Source organism: Oryctolagus cuniculus, chromosome 13 (assembly GCF_051225735.1).
Source record: "Oryctolagus cuniculus isolate XC-2025 breed Fujian yellow rabbit chromosome 13, ASM5122573v1, whole genome shotgun sequence".
NCBI classification, from domain to species: Eukaryota; Metazoa; Chordata; class Mammalia; order Lagomorpha; family Leporidae; genus Oryctolagus; species Oryctolagus cuniculus.
This window is the reverse complement of record NC_142879.1, coordinates 50,508,888-50,526,698: the sequence shown is the minus strand read 5'-3', so window position 1 is coordinate 50,526,698 and position 17,811 is coordinate 50,508,888. Positions and strand designations below refer to the sequence as shown.

At 42.0% G+C, this 17,811-nt stretch overlaps 1 protein-coding gene across 12 annotated transcripts in view; it reads left to right on the top strand.

The window, feature by feature from the left end:
• Window positions 1-17,811, top strand: part of TTC13 (tetratricopeptide repeat domain 13) — a 93,571-nt gene that overhangs the window by 71,138 nt on the left and 4,622 nt on the right. For 5 of the 12 annotated variants that reach the window (XR_016218985.1, XR_016218981.1, XM_089311567.1 and 2 more), the window contains 7 exons: window positions 126-209; window positions 1,024-1,108; window positions 5,286-5,395; window positions 7,538-7,673; window positions 8,744-8,823; window positions 12,421-12,499; window positions 12,634-12,713. Coding sequence is in view for 6 of the 12 variants with exons in the window: in XM_089311567.1 (XP_089167693.1) it covers window positions 126-209; window positions 1,024-1,108; window positions 5,286-5,395; window positions 7,538-7,673; window positions 8,744-8,823; window positions 12,421-12,499; window positions 12,634-12,713 (654 nt within the window). In the remaining 6 variants the exon portion in view is untranslated. Of the gene's footprint in view, window positions 1-125; window positions 210-1,023; window positions 1,109-3,820; window positions 3,901-5,285; window positions 5,396-7,537; window positions 7,674-7,815; window positions 7,940-8,743; window positions 8,824-12,420; window positions 12,500-12,633; window positions 12,714-17,811 lie in introns of those variants that run through there. The other 7 variants (XR_016218984.1, XM_089311570.1, XM_089311568.1 and 4 more) reach the window with 3 other exon arrangements.

Genomic DNA, 17,811 nt, shown 5'->3' with positions numbered 1-17,811 from the left:
TTTTTTTTTGGCTGTATCATTCTCATAGTTCTCTAATTGTTTTTTAAAATTAGCTTGAAATTAGATGTTGTTTAGACACAATGCTTTGTAAAAAGAATTTTAACTTTATTATCTTTGCCTTCCAGGGGTCAGGTGATTAACATGAGATATCTGGAATATTTTGAGAAAATACTTCATTTTATTAAAGATAGAATTCTTGTTTATCATGGGTAGGTCTTCAGTTTTCTCCTTCATAGAAATAATGGACTTATTTCATGTATTTTACATTTTTTATATTTTTGAAACTGGAAATTAAGCCCACTGACAACTAAATTGTCACATTTTTACATAGTATTTAAAATCACAAAGTTTTTCATAGTCTCTTCTTTTTAATCACTTCACAAACTCTGTGGACCTTAATTGATGTGTTTTTAACCTTACATACAATATTGTAATTTTCCTAGTCTCTTTCTTTTAAAAAAAGGAAATTTCTTTGAATTTATTTGTTAAGGATTTCCATTTTAATACTCATTCTCCCTCCCTTGAAAATCAGAATGGTATAGATGCAGCAGTGAGCAGAACTCTGGGGAGAAAAGTTCTGAATGGTTAAATACCTCCAGCAGATAAATGTAAAATTGATCTAAAAACCTAGCAGGATACTTTCCTTTAAGCAGAAAGCTTTCAATATTGGAATAGGATAATCGAAGTTTTGTGGCCAAACCCATACTCATGCGTACATGTATAAACAAACACTGGCTGTCCTTAGTTCTGCTTTTCTCTGTTTTGCCCCCTGGATGGGCTGCTGTTTCCTTAATTCTCATCTGCAGCACAAAACTCATTAGGATTAAACTGCCTCATTATTTAGAAACTTCTATTATAGCCCACCATTTCTGAATGTTGAGGTACTCATACTTCACAGTTTATTTAAATTATAGACACTTGCATAATTATTACATTTCTGCATTAATCTCAGTTGCCATCCCTCTCTCTCTCTCTCTCTCTCTCTCTCCCCCCTCCCCCTCCCTCCCTCCTTCTCTCTTTAAGAGCAAATAATCCTAAAGGATTGTTGGAAGTTAGAGAAGCTCTGGAAAAGGTACACAAAGTAGAAGACCTCCTTCCAATTATGAAGGTAAATTTATCATCAAAATTACAGTAGGTGTTTTTAGGGGGGGAATCCCAATAGTGCTCTTAAATAATAATTATTAAATGGATGTTTGTTTATATACTGTGTTTTAAAATTCATAGGCATGCTCTTGAAATTGCTAATATGAATACATTCTGAATAATTAAAATAAATGAACATATGCATTAGACTCAAGTAGAAAAAATAATTTGTTAGGAAACAGTTGTACAGAAAACAGAAGAAAACTGAAAATACATAAAACTTAACTGCTTCTGGCCACAGTTGAGTAAATGATATTTGACTGCCTTTCTACACTATAACAGTCATAAAACTGGTCAAGATACAAGGTAACTATTCTCAAACATTCGACAGTTATAAATTGTGAGTCTTGAGAGAAAGGAAAAACAAAGTGAGCCCCATTTGTTGCCTTAGATCTCTGCTTGGAGCTAGACCACCATACAGGTGTGTGGTGCCCAAGCAGAGTGCCGTGATCTGCTGAAGTGACTGGCATTTGCAGAACAGAGAACACAAAAGGAGCAGGCTGTGCAGAGTGGGAGCGCCCCCATGTCAGTATGTGCATTCCTTGTCATCCTTGGCTGAGAGCTGGGTCGTGCACCTGCAGTGAGAGACTGAGAGGCTCGGCAGAGAGTGGCTACTGTGGGAGTACACGCCGAACAGAGGCATCAGGCTTACAGAAGTGAGAGACACTGTAATCCTGTCCTCTCCATGGTGGACTGATCCTAAGAACACCTGGGGCATTTAGATTAAGACACCAGAACAGAAACACAGTAGGAGTAGGGTTGCACTATACAGGAAGGTTGACATGCAAAGACTAGGGAAAGTTTCTAAGTAGACCACTCTAACCAAGAGTAAACCAAGCCTAAAAGGATTCTGGATCTGCTGGTGACTTGACTGCCTGCCAAACAATACTCATTTACCCTTTGAAGTACGAGCAGGGAACATTTTTTTCTGCCAAGTGCAATTTGAGTGTTTTATAGCATCATTTGTAGGCTATACAAAATTATCAACTTCAAAATTAGCCTGTTTGTATTTATTAAATGTCAGTTCCCTGGGGAATCTCAGGAGAAATGGCAACTATTAAAAGAACCAAAAGTCAGTCATCCGAGCATCAGGTTGGTAATCAGCTCACAATACACCACAGGTTTAGCCTGTAACTAGATTTAGTTAGTGTTAGAGGGGGATGCTGGACAGGGAACAGGCCGATGGCTGGTTCTACCGCAGGGGTGGTTGTGAGGATTTGATGAGCTAACACAGTGGCCCTCAACTTTCTCAGACTCGAAGCACTCAGTAAATATCTGTGAATGCCTGTTTACTCAGTACTTTACCGCACTAAGGAGAAAATCAGAGAGCATATGTTCCACCTACTCAAAAAGTTAACATAGTGCCCCAGTGGAGTTGGTAAAGTTAAGTAGTTTATATTCAAATTGTGTATACTTCAATGTGTGTCAGCATTTAGCCATGCCTACTCAAGAAGCACTAAAGGAGTAGCCCCCAGCTACTCTGTGATTAGTCAGGCTGAATGTGACAATCACAAGTGCAGCCCTGTGTCTTCGTATTGCTTGTTGAGCTACATTGTTGTTGGAGATTTGATTCTCTGAAATGGCAAACCACACTTAGTAAAGTTCCAGAGTTGAGTTCCAAACTACACACCTGAAAAATTCTAACTATGCTATTTCTTGAACTTACGATATTTACATTCCTGGAAAACTAAGGGTGTATGAAAACTGTGTAACAAAGAGTTAGTATATAAGTATAAAACAGATTCTCATTTTAGGACCATGTAATTATTAAATTATAAACAGGTTCTTCACCTATGTAAAAGCCCAGTGGGACACTGCGATGTTGTATATAATGTGTGGCTGTTTCCTGTACTGTGAGACATTGGCAATCTTGGCCCCAATCCATTCATCACTGTTGACAACAAAAGTCTCCCATAAATCCCCATTGCCCCCAGAGAAGAACCACTGTGTATGCCATAATAGAAAACGGTGGTGTGTCTCAGAGTTTTCCAGCTGCTTTCCTTTGGATATTTTAGGCATTTATGTTTACTGTGGTATTAGAACACAAAATCAACCTAGAGAGATTGTGATATTTGATACATACCTTTATTTAAAAAGAAACCAAGTGTTTAGTCTAATGGCTAAGACACCTCATCCCTCATTGGAGTAACTAAGTTTGACTCCCTTCTCTGGCTCCTAATTCCAGCCCCCTGCTAATGCAGACCCTGGGAGGCAGTGGTGATAGCTCAAGTAACTGGACACCTGCCACCCACATGGGAGACCTGGATTGAGTTCTAGGCCCCTGACTTCAGCCTTGGCCTAGCCCCAGCTGTTGTAGGCATTTGGGAAGTGAGCCAGCAGATGGGAGCTATCTGTGTCTTTCTACTTCTCAAATAAATAAATAAATAAATAAAGTTGAGAAAAGAAAACCTACAAGAACACTGTCACTTAGCGTGTAGGATGGTGCCTCATCTGCAAGGTGCCTGTTCTTGGTGGTGGGAGTGACCTTCCACTTCAGTGTTGTACATCTAGCCATACGCCTGGATTATAGATGTACTTGTATTGGCATTTTACAAGACACACATAGGCGTCTACAAAACAAAGTATTTGGTGAAATGTGATACTGTTGACAGCTTCACTGAAATGTGCAATATGCGTCGATGAACAGCCAATTTAAAATACATCTCCATCCCTCCAGGTGTGGTTATCATCCACTGTGTAACCTGGAGGTCTAGGGCCTGTGTTCCTGTTCCCACCTGCTGCTTCCCTGCTCAGCAGGTCAGGCTGGACCTTGCCTCCCAGACTCATTTGTGATCTCTTAGATCCAGCTCCTGCCTACTCTTACTAGGCCACTGTGCGGATTCAATGAGAATTGGCATGAACTAATGCTTGCACATTTCTGCTTCTGAAAGTTGTTTTCTGCATGAAAATTACCTGCCGGTTTCACCTGTCACCATTAGCCCTAATGGCCTGCCCTGTTCAACCTGTGTTCCTTTCATCCCTGTCCATCTCTGGGCCTTTAGTGAACACCTGCTTGCCTTCTGTTTGTAGACAACTTCTTCCCTCAACATTGTCTTATGCACATCCTTTTTTCTATTTTTTTTTTTTTTTTTAAGATTTATTTAGTTGAAAGGCAGTGTTACAGAGAGACAGAGGCAGAGAGAGAGAGGTCTTCCATCCACTGGTTCACTCCTCAGGTGGCCGCAACAGCCAGAGCTGTGCCAATCTGAAACCAGGAGCTTCTTCCAGGTCTCCTATGCTGGCGCAGGGGCCCATGGACCTGGGGCATCCTTCACTGCTTTCCCAGGCCATAGCAGAGAGCTGGATAGGAAGTGGAGCAGCTGGAACTCGAACTTGCGCCCACATGGGATGCCAGCACTGCAGGCGGCGGCTTTACCCACTAAGCTGGCCCCACCTCCTTTTATTGTTGGTTCTCTTACTTCACATCCATCCAATCATCCTAGAGAAAAAATTGGCAATATTAACTAATTGAGATTGGATGAGATTTTTCTGGAGTAATGATGAAACCTACTCCATGGCATTTCAGTTTTTCACAAATGTTATAAGCAGAAAGCTAATGCCTGAAACTGTCCATGCATATCACCTGTGATATTCTTGGCCATGAGTGATTTCAACAGCATACTTTTCTGTGGTCTTCAGAGTTGCAGAGAGAGAGAGGGAGGGAGGAAGAATATAAAATTCTCCAACTGATAAATGTAATTCTAACACATGTAATCATCTCAGGAAAATCCAGTACTGTTGAAGGTACGCCAACGTGAATGTAAATTAATTTTTGAGTTCATAGACTGTTGGTTGCAGCATCCTGCTAGCAGTCAAAGTTGCTGCCCTCTAAGATGGGCATGAGAAAAATCCAGGCGCTCTTAGAAGCGAGTGGTGCTTCTTGTTGACTGTGAGTCTTTGAGCATTTTTTTGCTGAGGCTCTCTGCTGGTGTTTGGTAGGAGTCACAGGCAGAGGAGGACAGGCAGAGGTGGCCTTGGTCACTGACTACCGGGCGGAGAATACACGTTCTCCTGCCTCGGGTGACTTCTGTGTCCCTTCTTAAGGACACTTCAGTCAGCCAGCCAGCATTTCAGAGCTGCTGTGGAGGCGCACAGTGGATTAGTGCCGCGCAAGTAACGTGACTTTTCTTTCTCCCTGAAAGCAGTTTAATACCAAAACGAAGGACGGGTTCACCGTGAACACAAAAGTTCCCAGCCTCAAAGACCAAGGGAAGGAATATGATGGATTCACGATTACTATTACGGGAGACAAGTACGTATGTCTTGGGTGTGGGTGTAAAAGCAGAGAGGAGACTCAGGAAGACAGCATCTGCTTCTGTTGCAAGAGTCCTGAACTGAGGAGTGTCGAGGCCCAGGGTGCACTGACAGCTGGTTAGTTCTTAAATGTGACATCTGGAGTATTCAACCAGCAGATACACTTTCTAACGGTCCTAAACCCAACTTTCCGGATACTAAGTATAATGTCTGATGTAGTCTGTAGGAAGCTTTCTTCTGGGTTCTTGAAGTTCTCTGTAGGGGGAAGGCTATTATTCAGAAAATGATAAAATGAAGTTGGCAGATTTAAAACTGTTGGAAGATTTTTTTTTAAAATAGATTTTAATTTAAAATTTTTTAATTAAAAATATTAATAGATTTTATTTATTACAAGAGTGGCATAGTCTATTGTACAAAATGTAGAATACCACAGAGGGGCAAAATTAACACAACACAACAAACAAACCAAGCTATTTTCTTTAAAAACTGAGATTGTAAGACATGCTGTTTGGTAACATGCGTCTTTTCTACTCTTACATTAAGATCATTTTCTCATATTCTTAGAAGCATTTTTAATGACCACATGGTATTCCATTATATGGACATTATAAAATTTCTCCTACTGACTTTGTTACTGACCACTTATGTGCCATTTTTTCACTTTATGAATAGTATTGCAGTAAATGTTTTAATTAACTGTAGTTTTAATTACATCTCAAACTTAAACTTCATCTAAGAGTTTCTATACCTCTTGAATCTGGGGTGGAGTTGCCTTGAAACATGCCTGCGTGTGGGCACATGTGCAGACACCTTTGCTCAATTGCAAGCCTGCAGAAGCCCAAAGCCACCCTCTTGGCTTCTGCCAGTTCAGCGGCAGGGTTAGTGATGACTTCGTTGCCCAGCTCCTCTGTCCTGTGGACTATGGCTTTCTCACACGCTCTTACTCGCACACTGCCAGGAGCCACTCATCAAAGTATTCTCCGGTAAAGCCTATTTTGTCTCAAAAGGAATCGCAGGATGTGCTATTTACTGTAAAAATTGTTTGCCTGCCTTTACACTGATCCTCAGATCAAATTGATATGTATTCTCAGACCAAGTTCCCTGGCAGAGGGGGATTCCTAATTAAAAGAGTGCATGGATTTTTTTTCCCCCTGAAACACAACATCTTTCTCCAACTACCTATTCCACCCCTCCCACAAGCCACCCTGGCTCTGGACTTCCCAGCCCCGCTGGTCCTACCTCCGTGGGTGGACTTGTGCCTGTGTCCTGACTTCCATCACCTGCTTTACCAGTGTTCCTAAAGCTCACTCCACTAGGCCTTCCCCAAGCAAAAGATTCTTTCCCTCCCCACACCCTGCCATTGCCTGTTGCTACTAAAACCAGCTCCCTTGCCAGTCATGCAAGGCCTCCCATAGCATGGCCGCCAACAGGCCCAGGTTACCTGGATCGGCTGCCTGTGGGAACCTGGTCTGCTTGTCTAGCTGGACTTCTTGTTCTCTGAGCTCCTATCCACTTCACCAATATCTGTTATCTCCATGTCTTCCAATTGAGACCTCACCTCTCCCCTTTTGCACCTCTGAGGAGCTGTGATATATGGCCCTCAGTGTGGTCTTGTAATACTGTGTGGCCTCCCTCCTCTCCCCCGTACTCAACAGAGGCATCAGCTATGCTTCTCTGTGTAGGATCTAAGAACTAAGAACAACATTTTTCTAATGGAGCTGAACACGCAGCACAAAGCTTAAAAACAGCTTTAAAACCCTGAGCTTTCTTCCTACACACAGTTCTTGCTCCTGCTCTTCAATCATAAATGGAGTGACTGACTGCAAAAATATTTACTGGGTGTTCAAATGCAGTCTTTACCATGTGCAGTTATTTCCTCATCTGTAGTTTAAGCTCCTATAATGAGTACATATGGGTAGACTCACTGAACGGATGAGTCACTACTCAAATGTGAGGAAAGCATCACATTTTATTGGAAAAATGTGTTGTTATGAAATATACTTTGCCTGCCTCTAATTAGGAAGGTAGGGTACATTTAGTGCCAGTCAGCATGCTATTTGATTTTTTTCAATGTTCTGTGTTTGGCTGTTTGAACTGTATAATACATGCCTTTGACATTTTTTTTGTTTTGTATTTTCAGAGTTGGTAATATACTATTTTCTGTGGAAACTCAAACCACAGAAGAAAGGACACAATTATATCATGCTGAAATAGATGCACTTTATAAAGATCTCACAGCAAAAGGAAAAGTATTGATTCTTTCATCAGAATTTGGGGTGGGTTTCTCACTGTTTCAAAATTGTTTCCAACCTGCTATGATTCTCTTGTAAATGCTTGCAAAACTTTGCCCTTTCATTGAGATTGCTCATGTTATGCTTGAAACCCAATTGAAATATTTCTTTTCTAATATTCTTATAGGCCAAAAACTCCCATATTTAGTAACTTATAGTAAAGGGGGAGGAGGATACATTTGTAATTTATAACCACCATTACTGTGCTACGTTACCGTACGTTTGGGCTTTGACAAGATTTAAATGCAAAGGTTAGTCTGTAATAAAAACGATCTGTGCTTCACCTTTTCCTCCCATTTTCTTCCCTTCATTGTGATTATTGCTTCTAACTATATATTTGCACTGAGCTTCTCAGTTTAAACTAGATGATGCATTTTGATTGGCTGAAGTTGTGTCTCTTTTGCACTTGAATGGCCTTTTCCTGGTCTGTGGTCGGTTCTGTTGGTGGCCTGCCAGGACTGAAGTGGGCTCCTTGGTAGGCTCTGGCTTGTCTCTGTGGTAGGCACTTTCTGCCTGGCACCATGTTCTACAATAGGTACCTCTGGCTCACAAGAAGTCACTTTATTTCTCTTACACTTAGTCAGTTCTTTCACATAATTAAACACTTAACTATATACTTAAGTAAGTATATTTATCACATACATCTCAGGGTGAAGTGAGGAGAGCTTATCAACATCTTTTGGAGTAGGGAAAAATGTTGTTTGGGAGAGTATATTAGGTATTGATAAGTGCTTTTAGATTTTTAAATTGTAACTTATTTTGACATTTCAAAAATATTGATTAAAGGATTTTTATGTTTATCATAAGGTTGCAGTTTAAGAAACAGCCGGGAAGACATTGCTCTAAATTAAACTGTTCTGGTATAATATCCTTTCATTAGAAGGAATGATACAAAAGGGTACAGACTATTCAAGAATGTGAAAAGTGGTTCTTACAGAAGAGTGAAACATTCCTTTTCCTGATGCCAATGATTCTTATATGTCTTGTCCCCAATGAAAAATCAGTTTGTAATCTAGTATTTAAGTTCATGAGCCTGTGTCTTTTTTTTTCCCTAGGAGGCTGATGCTGTCTGCAACTTAATCTTATCCTTAGTTTATTACTTTTATAATTTAATGCCATTATCTCGGGGATCCAGGTAAGTAATATCCTATAAACATTTATAAAATCTAAAAGCATTTTCTTCTTATTTGCTCTTACTTCTTATTATGGAAATACAAAAGTATACGAAGAAATGGTAAAGAGAATCCACATAAAAATTACTTCCTGAAAAATAAGAATGGGAATGGGGGGGGGGGTAAGGGTGGGAGTATGGGTAGGAGTGAGGTAGGGTGGGAAGAATCACTATGTTCCTAAATTTGTATACATAAAATGCATGAAGTTTATATTCCTTAAATAAAATTTAAAAAGAAATTACTTCCTGGATCTACAATCACATTGTCAAAAGGATTGTAAAAGTTAGGGAACCATTCTGGCCAGTGCCGTGGCTCACTAAGCTAACCCTCTGCCTGCAGCGCCGGCACACCAGGTTCTAGTCCCGGTTGGGGCGCCGGATTCTGTCCCGGTTGCTCCTCTTCCAGTCCAGCTCTCTGCTGTGGCCTGGGAGTGCAGTGGAGGATGGCCCAAGTGCTTGGGCCCTGCACCCGCATGGGAGACCAGGAGTAAGTACCTGGCTCCTGGCTTCGAATCAGCACAGCGAGCCTGCTGTAGTGGCCATTTGGAGGGTGAACCAACAGAAGGAAGACCTCTCTCTCTGTCTAACTCTGCCTGTCAAAAAAAAAAAAAAAAAAAAAAAAAGAAAGAAAGAAAAGAAAGTTAGGGAACCATTCATTCAATGAAAGCTCATTGGAGCCCTACTGTTGTGCCACACATTGTTTCTGTGTACTGTCATGTTTGATGCCAGTCCCTTATGAGCCATTGGTTGACCTTTAACCTTAATGCTGTATACTTTGGGTCACCTGTCATTCCTTACTGTTTTTATTATTCCAAATAAGTTGCTGCTACTTGCATGAGTGCATCAAGGTGTGTTTTTAGATGCCATGATTACAAGGAATACGTGTGTGTGTGGAGTTTCTCTTCATTCTTTTTTCCCTGGTACTGTGTAAATGGCATATTGCCGTCCCTCACAAATACTTGAATTTAAGATGTTTTTGCTAAAAGTAAATACTTGATTGTCTTTACATTAAAAAAATGCTACCCCTGAATGTGGTAGAAAATGTTGTTTCAGTGTTTAAAAAGCATTGAAGTGGCCAGCGCTGCAGCTCACTAGGCTAATCCTCCGCCTGCGGTGCCGACACCCCGGGTTCTAGTTCCGGTTGGGACGCAGGATTCTGTCCCGGTTGCCCCTCTTCCAGTCCAGCTCTCTGCTGTGGCCTGGGAGGGCAGTAGAGGATGGCCCAAGTGCTTGGGCCCTGCACCTTCATGGGAGACCAGGGGGAAGCACCTGGCTCCTGGCTTCAGGTTGGTGCAGCGCGCCAGCTGTAGCAGCCATTTCGGGGGTGAACCAATGGAAGGAAGACCTTTCTGTCTCTTTCTCTCTCTCACTGTCTAACTCTGCCTGTCAAAAAAAAATTTTTTTTTAATTTTAAAAAAGCATTGAAGCAAAATAAAACCATAAATATTATATTATCAGCATAGCAGGTGTTAGTCTACTGAAGAAATACATGATGTAAGACCTGTGCATACCACCTTTTATCAGAACTTTCTGTGGACTCTCGCCAAATGCCTAGTGCATGTCTTTGTCTTCAGTTATCTCCATTGGTTCCCATGTGGCATTGAAGGAAGTGCCACCTCAGTCAAGTGTTTGGACTAAAGCCTGTTCATTTAGCCCCTTGACACGTCTGCTTCTTGTCCTTATGCTCACCCCTATCCCTGTAGTTCAGACCTTGTCATCTCCTGCCAGGATGTTTCTAACTCCTCTCCCTGCATCCAGACGTGGCTACTGCTCTCTGAGCCCCACAGGTCGTTAGCAGCTCTCCAAAGCCAGTGAGTGCAACTGGGAGCCCAGGCACATGGAGCACAGTGCCCAGAGCTGGTCCCTGCTCTGCCTGGATTTGCCTCCACTTCTCCCCTTGCCCTTTGTTTTCTTCTGTGGCCCTCTGCTGGGTCCTCTCACTGGCTCTGCACCACACCTTCCAGCCTCTTCCTCTGCCTCCTTTATCCCCACCCTAGACTTTCTTTTTTTAATTAATTAATTAATTTAATTTGACAGGTAGAGTTATAGACAGTGAGAAAGAGAGACAGAGAGAAAGGTCTTCCTTCCGTTGGTTCACTCCCCAAATGGCCGCTACACCTGGCATTGCACTGATCCAAAGCTAGGAGCCAGGTGCTTCCTCCTGGTCTCCCATGCGGGTGCAGGGCCCAAGCACTTGGGCCATCCTCCACTGCCTTCCCAGGCCACAGCAGAGAGCTAGACTGGAAGAGGAGCAACTGGGACTAGAACCATATGGGATGCTGGCGCAGCAGGCAGAGGATTAACCAAGTGAGCCATGGCGCCGGCCCCCACCCCAGACTTTCAAAGATACAGTGCATGTGTCCATCGCCTCTGTGAGGTCCCTGGTCAACAGTCCTGGCAACTGCCTCACTTTCTCTGTGTCTGCTTCTAGCACCAGGAGCTTGCTCTGAAGGTGTTCATGTTGTCCTATCTCCCAGTCAGACAACTCCCTCTCAAAAGCTAATCCCTCAGTTATGGTGGTTTTTTTTTTTTTTTTTAATATTTATTTATTTATTTGAAAGAGTTACAGAGAGGTACAGGCAGAGAGACAGATCTTTCATCCACTGTTTCACTCCCCAAATGGCCACAACGGCTGGAGCTGGGCCTGTCTGAAGCCAGGAGCCAGGAGCTTCTGTGTCTCCCACGGGGGTGCAGGGGCCTAAGCACTTGGGCCATCTTCTACTGCTTTACCAGGTCATAGTAGAGAGCTGGATCAGAAGTGGAGCAGCTGGGACTAGAACTGGCACCCATATGGGATGCCGGGACTGCAGGCAGTGGCTTTACCCACTATGCCACAGCACCAGCCCCAGTTACAGTGGTTTTGAGAAAAGCAGAACACCATAGTTCCCATGCAAGGTCCCCCTTGCCTTTGCCCCCTCACCCTGAACCAGCCAACCATCTCTCCTCTTGCCAGGCCCAGAGCGTGCTCTCTTCCAAACACCTCCCACCCCAGGCCTGTACACCCGCTGCCCAGGAGGGCCCAGGACAGCAGGCAGAGGCACCCTGTGTATGTCTCAGCCTCCATCAGCCACGTCGTGATTTACACACATTTCCCCGGAGTTGAAATATGCCAGCCTGTTAACTACGTGCTGACAATATGTCCTGCTTGTTTTTTCTTTTGGGGGACAATATTTTCTGTGCATAAGAAATAAGATTGATATAATTGAATTTATGAAGTTTATTATATATATCCATTTGAAAGCCAAGCCTCATGAAATTGTTAATGTATAAACAGTCACATTTTAAAAATGACTATCTCACAAGAATGGAAAAAAGCAAGTAGAAAATTCCTAATAAAAATGTCCTTGGTGATATTTACCCTTAAAATAATGAATTAGTAAATATTTTAATAGCACATTCATAATATTTTTAAATAAATGCATTCTTATGTTTAATTAAATATTTAATGTTTAATATCAAAGAATTCTTAAGTCTTTTATGATGGGAAACTTCATGGTGAGATTTAACGTGACAAATATTTATAGCACTAGGCCAACTGATACTTGTTTTTTATTTAAATAGTGTAATTGCTTATTCAGTCATCGTGGGAGCACTGATGGCCAGTGGAAAAGAAGTAGCAGGGAAAATTCCCAAAGGGAAGGTATGCGGGAGCTGGAGGGGGGAAAGACTTGGTCATATTAGGTTTTTATTTTAAGGTATGTGAGTTAAACAGATCTCAAACTAAGCCTTTCTTCTGTGTGTTTAATCGCAATCCCAAATTTCTTTCTTTTTCAGTTAGTCGATTTTGAAGCTATGACAGCCCCTGGTTCAGAGGCCTTTAGTAAAATAGCCAAAAGCTGGATGAACTTGAAAAGGTAAATACTTGGTGGGATGGACAAAAGGACAGGACAACTGCAGAGGGAAAAGGGGCTGCCTGTTACCTTGGAGCTATAGGAAAGTGTGTGGTTATACTCATTTTCTAGTTGGTATTTGATTCAATGTATTTAATCTGTTAGGAGGTTAAAATGGTGTGTTATATATGACCCTTTAAGAGTGAGCATATGAATAAAACTGAATGATGAATAAAAAATAAAATGGTTTTTGAAAGAATAGTTACAAATATTTACATAAACAACTATTCTTTTCCCTTGGCCTATTTACACTTTATCCCAGACTCCGTATTTAGGCATGAGTTTGAACTGGTACTCAGAGTGGTAGTACTTGGCCCATTCTGGTGCATTTTCACTGCACCTGGTTTAGAATGTGACTCTTCATTGTAAGTTAGGCAGGGAATGTTTAGCCAGAAATTACCCGTGCCGGTCACTGCCAGCAAGGAGTCCAGCAGACTCTGATCTTTCCTGAAGCCCTGGAGAGTGGAGTGTGAAGTTAAATTCACAGAGGCTTTTGTAGTTAACAAAGAATAAGCAAGTCTGCTATTTGACCTTACCTATTCTTTAAAAAAAAGTTTGTTAACCATAAGTGTACTTATTTATGGGCTGCAGTATGACATTTCTATGCATGTATACAGTGTATACTGATCAAAACAGGGTAGTCAGCATTTCCCCTTTAAATTACTTTATGATTGGAGACTTGCAGCTTCTTTCTTCTGTTCTCATAATATATTCCAGGTTATTGTGGACTGCAGGCTTCCCACTATGATGATAACATGAGGAACTTCTTTCTTGGGTCTGACTCTGTCTTGATACCCATTATCCAAATTCCCTCTATCCTCTTACCCCTTCTTCCATCACTATTCTGTGTTCAGATTGAGAGAGGTTTTTTTTAGCTCCTACATTATGAGGGAAAACATGCAGTGTTTGTCTTTCTATGTCTAGCTTATTTCGCTTAAAGTGATGTCCTCCAGTTCAGTCCATTTTGCTGCAAATGACAAGATTTCATTCTTTTGAATGGCTGAGTAATGTCCCATTATGTACATATACCACCTTTTACCCATTCATCTGATGGGCAATCACCATCGGTCACCTTGATTGATTCCATATTTTGGCTGTTGTAAACAGTGCTGCTATACACATGGTGAGACAGGTATCTCCTTGGTATGGTAACTTCATGTCTTTGGGGTTCATACCCAGTAGTAGGATTGCTGGGTCATATGGCAGTTCCATTTCTAGTTTTTTAAAGAAATCTTCATACTGTTCTCGGTAGTAGCTGTGCTAATTTGCATTTACACCAACAATGTGTAAGAGTCCCCCCCCCTTTTTTTTGCAGTTTTATTATATTTATTATGACAAACAGCTGCTTTAATGTGTCTGCCCTACAGCTGTTGAAAGATGGGTAGGAAGATACCCTTAACCCTAACAAGAAAAACTCAAAATTAAGCCTTTATGTACAAATTCAGGACTCTTTTAAGTGTCCAAAACTATTAATTAGTTTAATTAAGGCATTAAACTAATTCTGAATTAACATACTTGACTAACCAGGGAGGAGTTTCTCTTTCTTCATATCCTCATCAGCAGTGCTTACTTTTTTTTTTTTTTTTTTTTTTTTTTTGGACAGGCAGAGTTAGACAATGAGAGAGAGAGAGAGACACTGAGAGAAAGGTCTTCCTTTTCCCATTGGTTCACCCCTCAAATGGCCTCCATGGCCGGCGTGCTGCACCAATCCGAAGCCAGGAGCCAGGTGCTTCTTCCTGGTCTCCCATGCAGGTGCAGGGCCCAAGCACTTGGGCCATTTTCCACTGCCTTCCTGGGCCACAGCAGAGAGCTGGACTAAGAGGAGCAAGCAAACAGAATCCGGCGCCCCAACCAGGACTAGAACCTGGGGTGCCAGCGCCACAGGCGGAGAAATAGCCAAGTGAGCCATGGTGCCAGCCTTTTTTTTTTTTTTTTTTTTTAAGATTCATTTATTTATTTATTTGAAAGTCACAGTTACAAAGAGAGAGGAGAGGCAAAATGAGAGAGAGAGAGAGAGGTAGGTCTTCTATCCGCTGGTTCACTCCCCAATTGGCCGCAACTGCTGGAGCTGTGCCAATCCGAATCCAGGAACCAAGAGCTTCTTCTGGGTCTCCCATGTGGGTGCAGGGGCCCAAGGACTTGAGCCATCCTCCACTGCTTTCCCAGGCCAGAGCAGAGAGCTGGATAGGAAGAAGAGCACTGGGTCTTGAACTAGCGCCCATATGGGATGCCAGCACTGCAGGCAGTGGTTTTACCCGATACACCACAGCACCAGGCCCCAACTTTTGATAACAAGCATTCTAATGGGGGATGAGATAAAACCTCATTCTAGTTTTGCATAGTTAATAATATTCAGCATTTTTCCATGTATTGGTTGGCCATTTGTATTCCTTCTGAGAGCTTCTATTGGGTCCTTTGCTTATTTCTTTTGTTTCAATCATATAATTTTTTTTTAAAAAATTATGTGGCCAACTGGGGAGTGAGCCAGTGGATGGAAGACCTCTCTCTCTCTGCCTCCCTTCTCTCTCTGTGTAACTCTGACGTTAAAATAAATAAATAAATAAAAATTTATTTTTGACAGGCAGAGTGGACGGTGAGAGAGAGAGAGACAGAGACAGAAAGGTCTTCCTTTACCATTGGTTCACCCTCCACCCTCCAATGGCCGCTGTGGCCAGTGCGCTGCAGCCAGCGCACCGCGCTGATCCGAAGCCAGAAGCCAGGTGCTTCTCCTGGTCTCCCATAGGGTGCAGGGCCCAAGCACTTGGGCCATCCTCCACTGCACTCCCAGGCCACAGCAGAGAGCTGGACTGGAAGAGGGGCAACTGGGAAAGGATCCGTTGCCCAGACCGGGACTAGAACCCGGTGTGCCGGTGCCACAAGGCGGAGGATTAGCCTATTGAGCCGCGGTGCCGGCCAATAAATCTTTTAAAAAATTATTTTCTTTTCCATTTACTAGCAGCAATTATACATATTTATGGACTACCATATGATATTTTTATTTTTTTGGTTAAAGCTTTTTTAAAATTTTTGGTTTTTTAAATAATGATTTTGAACCTTTGCCTATTTCTTAACTGGCTTAGTTGGTTTTTATTATTGAGTTTTTGAGTTTGTGATATATTCTGGATATTGAACTTTTGCCACATAACTAGCTTGCAAATATTTTCTTCCATTCTGTTGAGTGGAAGAAACAATGATTTGATTGTTCCTTTTGCTCTGCAGAAGCTTCTGAGTTTTATATAATCACATTTGTCTAGTTTTGCTTTTGTTACCTGTGCCTTTGGGATCTTAACCAAGAAGTCAGTCATCATCTACACCAATTTTCTTTTAAAGATTTATTTTATTTTATTTTATTTGAAAGAGTTACAGAGAGAGGTAGAGGTAGAGACAGAGAGAGGTCTTCCATCCGCTGGTTCACTCCCCAGATGACTGCAACACTGGCACTGTGCTGATCCGAAGCCAGGAGCCAGGAGCTTCTTCTGGGTCTCCTACGTGGGTGCAGGGGCCCAGGGACTTTCCCAGGCCATAGCAGAGAGCTGGATCAGAAGAGGAGAGGCTGGAACTTGAACCGGTATCCATATAGGATGCCGGCGCTGCAGGCCAGGGCGTTAACCTGCTGCATCACAGCACCAGCTCCATACACCAATGTCTTAAAGGTTGTCCCTACATTTTCTTCTAGCAGTTTCATAGTTTCTAGTCTTACATTTAGATCTTTGATCCATCTTGAGTAGATTTTTATTATGGTGAGAGATAGGGATCTAATATCATTCTTCTACATATGTATGTCCAGTCTTGCTAGCACTTTTTATTGAAAAGACTGTCCTCTCTCCAGTGTGTGTTCTTGGGCACCTTTATCAAAAATCAGCTGGCTCAGGGCTGGTGTCGTGGTGTAACAGGTTAAGCCTCTGACTACAACACCGGCATCCTATATGGATGCCAATTTGAGTCCCAGCTGCTCCGCTTCTGATCCACCTCCCTGCTAATATGCCTGGGAAAAGCAGTAGAAGATAGCCCAAGTCCTTGGGCTTCTGCACCCAATTAGGAGACCAAGATGTAGCTCCAGGTTCCTGGCTTTGGCCTGGCCCAGCCCTGGCCATTGCAGCCCTTTCGGGAGTGAACCAGCAGATGGAAGACCTCTCTCTCTGTCTCTAACTGCCTTTCAAATAAATAAATAAATCTTTAAAAAAAATCAGTTGGTTCTGTGCACATGGATTAATTTCTAGGTTTTTTATTCTGTTCCATTGATCTGTTTGTCAGTTTTTATTTCAATACCATGCTTTTTGGATTTTTGGGGTAAAGGCTCAGGATTTCTTTGGCTGCTCAGAGTCTTTTGTGGTTCTGTATGAATTTTAAAATTGCTCTAATTCTGTAAAGAATGTCATTAGTATTTTGATGGTCCTTGCATTGAATCTGTAGATTGCTTTAGATAATATGAACATTTTACTAATATTAGTTCTTCCAATCTATGAACAAGGAATATAGTCCCATTTTTTGTGGTGTTCCTGATTTCTTTCATCAGTGTTTTATAATTTTCTTTGTAGAGATCTTTCATTTCTGTGGTTAAGTTTATTACTAAATTTTTTTTTCAAAGCTATTTTGAATGAGATTTCTTTCTTGATTTCTCTTTTGGTGAAGCCATTATTGTATATAAAATGCTACTTTTTAAAGATTTTTATTTATTTATTTGACAGGTAAAGTTACAGACAGAGAGAGAGAGAGACAGAGAGAAAGGTCTTCCTTCCATTGGTTCACTCTCTAAATGGCCACAACAGCCGGAGCTGCACCGATCCAAAGGCGGGAGCCAGGTGCTTCTTCCTGGTCTCCCATGCAGGTGCAGGGGCCCAAGCACTTGGGCCATCTTTTATTGCATTCCCAGGCCACAGCAGAGAGCTGGACTGGAAAAGAAGCAACCAGGACTAGAACCGGTACCCATATGGGATACCGGTGCCACAGGCAGAGGATTAACCTAGTGCACCATGGGGCTGGCCCCATAAAAATACTACTTTTTTTGTATGTTGATTTTGTGTCCTGTGACTTTACTAAATTGGTTTATTGGATCCAACAA